The sequence below is a fragment of the Pterocles gutturalis genome, unplaced genomic scaffold (genome assembly GCF_000699245.1).
Source record: "Pterocles gutturalis isolate BGI_N339 unplaced genomic scaffold, ASM69924v1 scaffold20129, whole genome shotgun sequence".
Taxonomy (NCBI): domain Eukaryota; kingdom Metazoa; phylum Chordata; class Aves; order Pterocliformes; family Pteroclidae; genus Pterocles; species Pterocles gutturalis.
This window is the reverse complement of record NW_010128687.1, coordinates 32,851-45,593: the sequence shown is the minus strand read 5'-3', so window position 1 is coordinate 45,593 and position 12,743 is coordinate 32,851. Positions and strand designations below refer to the sequence as shown.

Here is a 12,743-nt window from a genome sequence, read left to right as displayed (position 1 = left end):
TTCTCTCAGCCCCCGTTGCGGAGCCCGAGCTGTCTGCGGTGCGGTCCACTGGACCGCCTCCTCTGTCGTGTCCCGGCCGGCTCTGATGTGTGGGGAGGAGAGCCGGCAGATGGTGGGCGCGGGGGCTCAGCCCGGCGCAGCGCTGCTTGCGGGGTGTGAAGCTGTGAAGTTCCTCAGTCCGGAACTAATTTCAGTGAGGGGAGCTGAAAATCCCTCGGGGGCTAAATTCAGTAACCGTGTCCCCCCCACCTTAGTCATACAGTGTAATTGCAGATGCACAGCAGTTTGTTTTGATACAATTTAAAAATAAATATTGAAAGCCATTTGGTAAATCTTACTGGCAAGAGAAGCTCAGGCACAATTTTCAAATAATCAGCATCCCAGTATAACTTGTAGATTATTTTTTTAGCATGCGGTTGAATATTGGACACTTCCCGTTCCCATGCAGCTGTTGTTTCAAGCAGTTGTCGGGGATCAGCTGTAGGATGGAGTCTCTTCTGCTGAGGTCACCAGAGTATACTTAGTATGAAGGGATGATGATAAAAAATAGCAGTCTCTCGGCAATTGAAAAATACTGTGTTGGAAAACAGGAAGAAAACCAACATTTAGCTGTTGTTTTTAAGTCTGTTTCAAAGAGCAATGATATGGATTGTAGTTCCAGTAACTGATTCTGTGTTAGGTATGTCAGCAGCAAAGGAAGTAGGAGTGTTGCTGCAGGGGGAAGACCTGCATCGTGGTCCAACTGTAAAACAGCTGCCATTTAGCATTAACAGTATTCCCTCATCTCCAATTACTTTTACTATACTGAAACTATAAGAGGTTGTTTACTGCTAGTATTCAGCTTTGTTCCCCTTACCTTCAAAAGAGGCTGCTACAACACTTGTTACAACGAGAATGTTTAATACCATGTTGTGTACAACAACATGTGTACTCTGCAATAGGGAGTTGCAGAGTGTAATCCTATGATCTTACAAAGGGATTTACTGCAACGTCAAACACGCTTTCACAGATCCGTACCTATTACATTAAGCTAAAATTAAGAGCTTGTGTTATAGTACAGATTATCTTTTCTTATGGAGCTTGTGTTTATGAAAGTGCAGCCACACGCTGTCCCCATTCTTCACAGGAATACCCTAGTTTCCAAGGAATGGGGTCAGAATAGTTAAAGGTAAAGCGTTTGGGGTGGTGCTATGGAAAAGAAAATTACCCCTTCACTTCTTTAGAGATAGATCAGATTTGGCTTTGGATCACAGCTGAAAAAAAGCTTAATGTTCAGATGAATAAGAAATAAAGATGTATGACTGATGACGAATAAGTCTTATTTTTCTCTATCATATGATTGCCAGATTGGTTTTGTTCTGGTCTTCTGCTTCTATACTTCAAAAACCAGCAAAGACTGTGGCACAGATGGAGCCTGTGCTGAAGACTTGTTTGGGGTAATGCAGTTACAAGTAACGAGTACAATACACTGCTGTAGTTGTGGTCAGGAGGAAAAACATACCTACTGCTACATGCATTTACAAATTTTATACGTTCTCAAATTTTGTTTTTTATAAGGTGCTTTTAAAACAAAATTATTTACATAATACAAAGTTAAGGCAGAAAAACAAGGTGCTGTTTAGGTTTTGTACACTGATTAAGTGCTACATTTATCAGATGCCCTTGAAAGTTGTGCCTAATAAAATTATTTAATGATCAGACCAGAGCTTATGACTCAGAATAATTATCTTACATTATTTGCAGGATTAAATGCATAGCTGCATTAGTTTGCATTTGTAGGAGTGCTACATAAGATTTCTTCACTTTGCCATGACTTAATTTCCCTAGTTTAAAGTATGGATATGGTGATACTTGTGTCATGTCTTGGTGGTGACACTCAGGTGTATCAGTGGAAGTCAGCTAAAATTGTCTGGTAAATCTGAGTGAACTATAGAGGGATAAGAGGGCATGTGAGGGTTATTCAAGTGAACGGTGCACTGTCATCTTTAACACATCAGAGTTTAATAAGGGTCAAGATATAGTGGTCTAAGGCTGCTTTATTCTTAAAAGAGTCTATGTAAGGATTTTATGTAATTTATTTTATGTACAGTGACTGATGCTCACTGAGTATCTTTGAAGGCCAGCCTTTTTCTACTTTGAAAACTGAATTGAGTATGAAAAGATCTCTGTAAAAGCTCATTAATAATTAAAAGCATTTTAAAATGGAGGATCAGCTCCTAGAGCATAACTTTGCGGTAAGATAATTTCCTTCAGAATATGTAAAATGTAACCACTCATTTCCAGTATTTACGCTCAACTTTTCTTTTTTCCCCAGCTTTATGACCTTTAAAAAACCTCCATTACTGAAACAGATGTCTCTGATGACAAGCTATGATCTTATTCTGTGCTTTGAGTTGCTCCCTTTATATAAAATTCTAATGCTTTTTCACAGTAAATACTCATCCATTACCAGCATCTGGCAGCCTTTTAAGATCTTTGTAAAACTTCTTTATATAAGAAATAACTTGTAGAGAACTCAGGTTTGCCACAAAAAGATGATAGGCTGACTGGTCCCTTGTTCGGACATCTTGCATGTTCCAGCAGTAAGGTATATCGCCATTAGCTGTTTCTCCCTCACTGCTAGCTTGTGTATTAGTAAAGATGCTCTGTACTTCATTGACTTTGCTGTTTCACTGACCAACTTAAGCATCTTTTTGTCAGAGTCAGAGCAGGTCCCTTGTATGGGAAGAAGATGAAAATTTCAAAGTGAAGCTGAGTCTTTCTGCCAGCTAAAATGAGAAGGCAACCACTCAACAGTGAAAAATTACAAGTGACATTGTAATAGAGATTGAGTGAAAAGTTTTCTTAGGCTTGAGACTATCTGACCTTATAAGTGAGTGCTCATGGAAAATTATACCTCCATACGGACATACTTCTTTCTCAAGATATGTTATATCCAACTGTTTTAAGAAGTCTTAGGCTTTTGTGTCAATCCTGTTTTCAGTGAAGCCACCCACAGCTTTGCGGGGAACAAGACCTGGGCTTTCATACGAAACTACCACAGTGAAGAATATTATATTTTTCTGCCCCAGGACACGATGTTCTCTCAGGCGAACAAACCAAATTAGATCCTGACAATAACTGAGGGAATGCTGGCTGTTATGTATTGTAAAAAAGTAAAAGTCTTATCTTTTTTTCGCCAGAAGATGGCATTATCATTAACAATTTAGGATTCTTGAAAACTTACCCCTACTCTTTATTTATTTAAAAAGCCAGTTTGTTATGAAAAATTATGTATCTGTTTTAGAAACAGTGTCTTCAGATACGAAGAACTGTACAGTGTTGGATGATTTGAAGTATTCTTTTAATGAGGTGAAAAGGTGATCCTTTCTTTTAGAGCATTGACAATTAAAAGGCTGGAAGAGTTTCACGGCCAAATGCTGTTTCCCCTGAATACTCTCGTGTATGAACAAGACCAAATATTTTAGAAAATTATCTACTCTTGAGTTTTAAAGTAATCAGAAATACTAGAACTTGTCAGCATGACGATTGCTTAATTTTTTTTCCATGGCTAGTGAATTTGTTACTCCTTCATTAGTCAATGTTTGATTTTCCTAGTTTGTGAAATTGCTGTTCCATGGGTGGAGAGACACTGGAGTTATCTCTTAAAACCACTTAGATTCAGTAAGATTTATTATTATCTCTGGGGAAGCAGAAGCAGTTACATTACTTCCCGGGTAAGCTCTCATTAAGAAGCCATTTAGTTGCTTTCACATGGCACAGAGCCTTAGCCAATAAGCCTTACAGAGCTGCTTACGTGTCTTGGTACTAACCTTCTTGAATGTTCTGCGGTACCTATGTTACTTGAATTTTCGATATTTTGAGAATTCTAGTCCCTTGTTACCCCAGATAATGGAGACCTGTCTGTACAGTAATTTCTAGCTATTTAAATACATTTAGTTTAATTTTTAATTAGAATTTTGACCATAAAATTCTTAGTTCTGTCCTCTGTCTGCTGCTCTTGTTTTGGGAAGTGTCTCAATTTTTTTTCCTTTTTATCCTCTCTTTTCTCTCCTGTGTTCAACATTATAATTCAAACATGTTAACACCAAACTAGGTCTTGCACTGGTCTTTGGCCCCTCTGTGTTTAACTTAAGCATATATGAAGATGTAGGTGTAAACTAGGATATAGAGTATGAATAGAGAAAATAAATTAGCTGTATTGTTTTAATCTTTAACAGATTCTCAGTACTTTTGAGATTGGTGTTTTGGCTTTGTGTTCTAGCTGCTCCTTTCATCGAACAAAAGAAGTTTCCCATGGCAGTGCACACAGACAGTTAGTTACCCAGGACTTGTACTGGTTTTTTATTTTAAGCTATCTTACATAAAACAAGCATTTTTTAAAAGACATAACCCTTCTTTAAATGAAGTCTGAAGTTCCTGTGGAATTTCATCTGATAGCGAAGCTGGCAAATTGTGAATGCTGGTGAAAACCCTTGCACATGTGTCATAGTTAGCCTCTCTGATCTTTGGGTTTGCTATCCTCTCTGTCAACTTTTATTTTCCCCTCCCAGGATCCAGCAGAGCAGTGGCTTTGACTTTACCTCAAGATTCAGAATCGCATTACATACACATTAAATAAGTCCACCCACGTACCAATGTTTTTGTCTTGAAGTTTGTTGCTGATGAATCTCATAATTTTATTATGGGTAACTACCATCTACAGCTTAGACTCTAGCTTCTAAGTCATTTTAGATGTCTTTTACTGCACCTTTTGGCCTCTGTGATATAACCTTATACAAGAACATGGAATAAAATTTGGGAGTGATATTTGGTGACCTTATTTTCTTATATAATGTTACTGTGGAGATGCTTGAAAATCCTGCTAAAGAACTTACCCTGAATTACAGGAGGAAAAACTTAATAACTTGGTTTTGTTGAATGTTATTGTAACCTCCAAATGTGAGTAAGAGCTTTATTTGTTAAGGTCCTAGACTGAACAAACATACAAGAAGGCAGTGGGCAACAGATACTTGAAGTGCTATCATTTTTCCATTTTATGGAACAAGTAAAAATATCTGCAGATATTAATCCATCTGGATACAGACAGCTGCACAATGCATTGCTAGGGAGACATGAGTGAAGGAGTTGAGGGTTTTTTGGCATACCTTTCAAGTGGTGCACATTGCTTTTTTGGTTTTTCCAAGAATGCAAGTATGGCGTTCCAGTAGCATATATACATTTAGAGAAATTATGTGTTTCAGATTTCGCAGAATGTTTTGGTTATTCTTTCAAAGACACTTAGAAATGCTCACAAGATTCATGACATACAAGAGAGAGTTACACATCAAACCTACAACTTTGCTGTAGTTCATCCATAAGATGAATGGTCTTAATTATTCAGTTTGAGGGGAGGACAATTACAATTTCTTCTCCTTTTGTTAGTTAACCAGGGATAGCTGACCCACATTAGACCACATGCCCTGATATTAAATTGAGTGTCTAAAATTAGGCATTTTACATTCTATAGCTTGAGGACAGGGTTTCAGTAGCTGCGGCATTCATCAAGTAGGCATCAGGCGTGTGGGAACTCTGCAGCAGTAAGTAACACTGCATTGTGCATTTCTTACACGTTATTGTGTATTCTCTATAATTTTAAAATATAGTTTCATAGAGAAAATATTTGTTTCATGTTTAGTTTATTGTTGTTATTGCTGTATTCTGTAGTGTTTGGCAGCCTAGTATATTGTAAACTTGGAGTTTAACAAGCTTCTAGCCTGACTGCAGGTAATGGCATCAGGAAATGTGTAGTTTCTTCATTAGTAACTTTGTCAGATGTGATGTTTCATATTATTCTAATATTTATTTTTTTTTATTTCTTGTAAACTTTAGATTGAAGATGGCATCATGCCTTTATGAATGCCTTTGTGAGGCAGAACTTGAAAAATACTATCCCCATTTTGCTGCCTTTGGCCTTCAGAAGATTGATGAGCTTGCCAAAGTTTCCATGAAAGATTATACAAAATTGGGGATCCATGACATGAATGACCGCAAACGACTCTTTCAGCTCATTAGAATAATCAAAATTATGCAAGAGGAAGATGTTGCAGACTTAAGCAAGCAAGATTTTCAACCAAGTAGCCTTTTCATTCAGCCTCAGTCGACCAGATCAGGTCCCCGTAGACAGCTTCGTTTTGAGTCCTTCTTTGAAGAAAATGATGGAACACTTAAAGACTCTGAACCTGAGTCATATGGTTCATCTGATTTCAGTGCCAATGAAGAGAAAAACGGTGTAGGGGAAATATTGGGACACATTCAACCACATGATTCACAGCTGATCACATTGACTAGAAGAGATCTAAATATTCCTGGGACATGCACAAAAAAGGACCTGAGCTGTCCGACGGTTTCTGATGATATTGCTCCTCTCCTGGGGGATTCTGAAGCTCCTATCATACAAAGAATAACCCACATTTCAGGGTATAATTATGGACTACCTCATTCCTGTATCAGGTAATAATCAGTTGCCTTTATTTTACTATATTTCAAGTTAGTAATAATTAATTCTCTCTTCATGGTGGAGGAGAATCTGTCTTTATCACCTCCAAATACACAATCCTATACTACAGAGCAATGCAAAGTCTCATAGAGAAGAGAGATATTAATAAGCACCTCTGGCTCTCCAAGTCTGGTAGAAGGAATCAGCTGAATTTCACCAGCTGCTACTCACCAAGACTGTCTAAGAATAGTCTTTATTGTCTTCCAGTATATAAGGCTTTGTTTTCTTGGGGTTTGACCAATCTTTCTTTCTCTTTTTATTTCCATGAGACTATCTTGCAAAACATTATTTTTTCCAAAATATGGCATTATCTGTTGATAAGTTTGTCAAGTTTTTCCCAGTAAAAAGGGTACTTGCTGTGATGGCTGTATTTGTTTATAAAGAAATTTCTGAACTAGAGCTTTAAAAAGAAACAAAATGATTATCACTGGGATGGGATACAGATGTGGTGGTGAAAGGGATGCCTTGAAATTGCTCCCCAAGCACATAATCTATAACCTTCATACTTTTCCTAGTGTTTGGTAACAGGGGCTATGCTTATCTTGAACCACTGGTAAATCTACCCTCACGGTATTTTTAAAGCACAAAATGATTTTTTTCCTGATTCAACAGTAGAACACGTACCTCTCTGCACAGGTACTACCAGTATCTAGCTTGTTGCAATGCAGTCATGGCAATTTTGTTTTGAAATGCAGTAAAGAGAGGTGGCTGTATGAGGCTGTGCCTTGGTCTGAGAAAGCTGTGGTGAAAGATTTGGTGTGTAAGAGGATACATGGAGTTGGGGTGTCAGTTACAACTCCCGTTGAGCATGCATGTAGCATGGAGGAGTACATGCTGTTGCCAAAATGGAAAAGTACTAAGGTGACAGAGTACTTAACCTGTGAAATGGAAGACCAAGGTTTATAACTCCCCTTTGCTGGAAAAAAATAATTTCCACCTTCCACAGAAGTAAGCTAACCTCCTACATATGTTGGCATCTTGGTGCATTCTCTGCCTCCTCTAGACGTTGAGCCAAGGTACAACTAAAAGGGCAGGATTCATAGTGCTGGCAAATAAAAAAATTACAAAAAAATATAATGTAATGGCTCAGCTAGAGGAATTCAAGATTTTTAATTGTGCAACAGAGCCATGTTCACCATTGGGTTTTTTTCCAGCCACATTCTTCTATGCCTAGCGTTATGGTTCATCCTGTGTGCTTTCTGCCTCCTCATCCTGACCAGCCCAAGTTTCTTTTTCTCCTGTTTCGACCACAGACTATGCGTTGTGTCTTCTGCGCTTTGGCCAGTCTGCTGGCACTTGTGTTTGTAATTCTGTTTTGCAAGTACCTAACTCTTTCACTGAATCCATCCATCCCATGCCACCTTGTGATTTGACCACTGAAAAGGCTAGTCTCATATATGAGAAACATTGGAAAACATTGGCATGATTTCAGATGGCAAAAAGATAATGAGATTTTTAATATGTTTAAATATATTTTGCACTTGCCCACAGCAAATGGCTTGATTGTAACGGTAGCAGACAGGGCACAGTGATTCTTCTGAACTATTGTCTAATCAGGTTTCTAATGATCCATGTTGAGATTTTTGTTTTTTCTAGTAATAAAAAAATATATTTTGTTATAAAATACAGTTTCTGTTTAAGAAATGTTTACAGAAAATCTAAACTTCAGGTTTTCTCTCATAATCAGAGCCTCCAAGTCTTCAGTTTTTCCTTTGCCACATCTTGCAATCACTCCTTCCTTCTTCAAGGTCTTAGAGCACAACAGGATCTTGCTGTAGGTCACCAAATCCAGCCCTAGTAATGAGAATTAAACTTCAGAGCCTCTGATCATTTGTTGGACAACATTTGGTGCCTAGTGCTACCCATAAGCTCATGCTAGCTTATGAAGCATCTTATTTCAAGTATCATTGCCTTTCTTTTCAGGGAAAGAATTTTCCATCTAAATGCAGGGCCTGATCCTGGTCTGCATGGGAAAGCTGTGCTAAAATTAAAGGGACTCCTGTTACAAGTAAAGATTACTCATGCGCTGTCTTTGAAGACCACATCTTGAGATTTATATCTGCATGTCGTATGCTTGTGGGGAATCATGCAGCTTAGCAGCAATGACAAGCTTCTAGTTATAATGAGATATTGAGTAACTTGTGGGTTTGGTTGTAATTTATTAGACAACTAGTATACGTTAGTTTTCAGTTGCTACATTAAGAGATTTTGGAAGGGCATTTGGACAGCATAGCAGAAACATTGCTTTTGAGCAAGTCGAGGCTTGGTTAAAATTAATTTTATCACAAATTGACATTCAAGTCCAGGCTGAAAATCATTACTCATTTGACTGAAGAGAGTTTCTAAAAAGGGAAAGGCAGAATGAATAAGTTTTGGTTGAATTCATGTATATTCTGTATGTTGCATCACAAAATACATTACACAGCAAGTTAATCAATGAAACATGAAACAACCTCATACTTCTGGGGTATCTGGAAGGTAACTAAAGTAGACTTGCCAAAACACAAGACCACAACTTTGCCAGTGATCTGAAACTGTGTAACTTTTTATAATAAAAGAAACAAATTGGATATAAAGCCAAACGGGAGACGATGATAAAATCAGTATTTCGAGTTTTCTTTGCAGTGGTTAAGAACATGGTGAATACTGTCTTGTTTCCCGGTTTGAGTCATTTAATTGTAACCTGTTTGGCAGCCTGTAATAGGAAGAATTAAAGTCAGTATAAGAGGAAAAGCAACTAAGTATTATACCCTCTTCATTTCAAGATCTCTTCATACTCTTATTGTACGTATTTAAATACCTAATCATGACTGTGAATAATTTCAGCAAGATTAAATTTCCTTAAGTTAACTTGTATATTGTGCCAGCTCGACAGCTTCAATCACATGTTTGTGGACAAATGAAAATGTTCCAGTCCAGCAACAAGCTCAGGAACGTTGCTATATAAAAGCAACTATTCTTTTAACAGAAGTGCATAAAGACATCAGTCTATTTAGGGAAAAAACAGCAGAAACTTCACCATGTAACAATGAGAGTGTGGTGGTGTTTTTTTTATAAGCCATTAAAGACAGAAACATTCCTCTGATAAAGCTAACAAACCAAGTAAAATTATGCATATTCTAGATTCTGTAGTAACCTGTAGTAATCACATTTTTGATTTTAAAATGCAAAACTATACTATTGTTGTAGATCCAGTACTTCTGAGAAAGAGACTCCATGGACAGAGAGTGAAAAAATCAGAGTGTGTGTCCGAAAACGTCCTCTAGGTCTGAGAGAGGAGCGCCGTGGGGAGCTTAATATCATCACAGTGAAAGATAAAGAAACCCTACTCCTCCATGAGAAGAAGGAGGCAGTTGATCTCACCCAATATATTTTACAGGTAACGTGCTCCATTTGCATGTTGTCGTTTTGGGCCAGTCACTTGCATGGTGGGATAAAGCAAATTGTACTTGGAGTTTCAATGAGGGGAAACAGAAAAGGGCCGTCTCTATTTCTTGCACAGCAATAGGTGGTGGGCTCTTCTCTGTGAGCTCAGCCTAGCTATATTTGAATTACTTCTGACTTACGCCAGCCTGTGTCAGAAAGCCTGAGCCCAGAATTTTAAGCCTCAAAAGCTTGTTTCTTTGCAGCTTTCTTTGCGTGTGGCAAAATAAAACCCTCTGCTACATGCTGGTGGTGCAGGAGAATTGCCTACTGCAGAGTCTCCTGGTAGCTTTCCAGGGTACTTCAGCAAGGAGTTCCCTCTTTACTGTTTCAGCACTGTAGGTCTGTTTCAATGAATCACCTACACCCTCATCCCCTCCCTTCCTTTGTTCTCAAATGCTTTTGAAAATTAAGTTCCCTTTTGGTCTTTGTTTCTTAATCCCAAATACCATGTGCAGTCATAGTTCAAATTCTCAGTTTTGACTGACAGCACCAGGAACAGAACTGATTTCTAGAGAGCAGCAAGCCATTCTCACTCAACTGGGTGTTATTTTTACAGTTTGGGTCCTAGGAACAACTGTTCAGAGTATCCAGTAAAAATTCAGTTTGCAGCTCTCTTGGGCTTAGTTCACATACCACCTTTTATGGTGTGACACATGCAGCAATTGCACCCCAGTCCCTCCATCTGACTACCTGTATTTGGCATTTACATGGTGCTTATCACCTTAGTATCGCAGTGCTGAAAAAAATGCTAATTAATTTCATTATGTCAGTACAGACAAACAAAATCTTGCCATCAATCAATGTAGTCCAAACAGAAGTATGCCATGGAAAAGGCTGTGTCTGTTCTATAAGATCCAGGAGAACTTCTCTGCTTCCAAGTCTGGCAACTTGCCCTGCCTCCATCTCTGGTTCCAATAGAAAGGACAGCAAGGTGTACAGAGCAAATGAGAGGTGGTGGGGCAAATTCATGCCCCACAGCTGGGGGACCCAAACTGCAGGTCCGTCACAGAACGAATCTGCCCTCTGAGCTGAGTGTAGCTGCTGAGACTCCCTGGTTTAATCTGCTTGTGCACTGTTTTTTTTTTTTTCATAATCGATGAAATTATTCTCAGTTCTAGAGATCATCTACCACCTTAATTTCCACTGCAGTGAATTTATTAGAGTGACATTTTAGACACCAGTCCATGGAGGCTATTTTGAAAATGTGATGTTTGTGACTGTCCCTACAAACACTATGCTCAACTTAGAAGGAACCCATAATGAACACTGTTGCAGTGTTTCTGGAGACCCTGCCGCTTTGGATCAAATCTGGAGTGTGGGAAGTTTTGGGTTTTCTTGCCCCTTCTGAGATAATACAATCCAGGTTTGCTTAGGAATAGCTTCTGTTTTCTCTGGCACAAAAAGTTTTTAAGTTTGCAGAGCAGAGACCATTAATCACAACTGAGGACTAATTTTGAGAGAGTCAAGAGTTGACTCTGAGTTCTTTTTACTGTTACAGTCTTACTGTACATCTGTAGGCTCATTCATTTCAAGAATAGGTTTTCTTTAATTAGCTTTTTCTTTTTTTCTTGTCAGAAGGCCATGGTATGTTCTGCTTCAGAATTATGGGAAATTAAGGCATCTTTGCTTCCTTTTTTTTTTTTTCCTACCCCCAGTCTCTTAATTAGCCATAATGATGTCTTCCTGCATATGCTGTGCTGCGTGGTAAATGTGCTAGGTCACTTTGTACCTGATCCAAAGCCATATGAAGTTACTGGAAAGACTTCTGTTATTTAAGTTTACCTTTGAAGGAGGGTGAAGGGGAAGTGAAACATATTCATTCTCATGTAAAGACCATATTTATTTTCCAGCATGTTTTTTATTTTGATGAAGTCTTTGGGGAGTCATGTACCAATCAGGATGTGTATATGAAGACAGCTCATCCTCTCATTCAGCATATTTTTAACGGGTACGGCATCAATGCTTAACATTTTTTATTTTTTGCCTTGTTGTTTTCCATTTCCATATATTGCTTTAATTTTCCATTATGCTTTTCATAATTTGAAAAATACCTTTGTTTCACCTTTGCCACATACCTTCCCACTTTTAGGGTGTCTTTGATTGCAACTTTGACAAAATAAGTCAGGAAAAACTTTCTTCACATTTAGTGAGAAATCTAAATCACATAGAAAGTTAAAATTGGACCTCAGGTGCAACAAAGAGACACCATGGCCAGCCTAGAATGAAAAAAACTGGGCCAGGATTTCTGAAGTCTAATCTCCACTCCGACAAAGGCTTCTGTGTGGTATAGCACACTCATCTGTAGAATAATAATATTACCTTTTTCATGAGACTGCTGCGAGATATTTTTTGCATGTATTTGTACAGTGCAAAGGGCAATAGAAGTTATTAATAATCTTGTGATTTATTTTTATTTTATTGATTTATATTTGCTTAGAGGTTTAATCATAATTACATACTTCCTGATTAATGGGAAATCGGTGGTGGCTTTACATGAGTGATTTTATTTTCATGCAAAGTAACAAGCTTGAGTACAATTACATTTTTGAGTCTTTGAAGGAAATTATTACATACCCATGCTGAAAATTAGTGAGGTGGAGCATTCCATTACTGAAAATCTCCAGGTTATCATCATCAGAGACAGAGTATCATGCTCTTGAGAAAAGGAAGGTGAAAAAGGAGAAAGAGGCTTATAGTTTGCTATGGAAGAATCACTACAGACACAATTCACATTACAGCTAATACAGTAATGCCACCGGAAGAGATGCCATTGTATTTT

General features: G+C 38.1%; 1 protein-coding gene across 1 annotated transcript in view; it reads left to right on the top strand.

The window, feature by feature from the left end:
- Positions 1–5,878: 5,878 nt before the first annotated feature.
- KIF24 (kinesin family member 24) overlaps positions 5,879–12,743 on the top strand; it is a 23,959-nt gene continuing 17,094 nt past the window's right edge. Inside the window, exons 1-3 of the mRNA XM_010079727.1 lie at positions 5,879–6,492; positions 9,728–9,917; positions 11,815–11,912. Of these exons, the coding sequence (XP_010078029.1) occupies positions 5,879–6,492; positions 9,728–9,917; positions 11,815–11,912 (902 nt within the window). The remainder of the gene's footprint in view (positions 6,493–9,727; positions 9,918–11,814; positions 11,913–12,743) is intronic.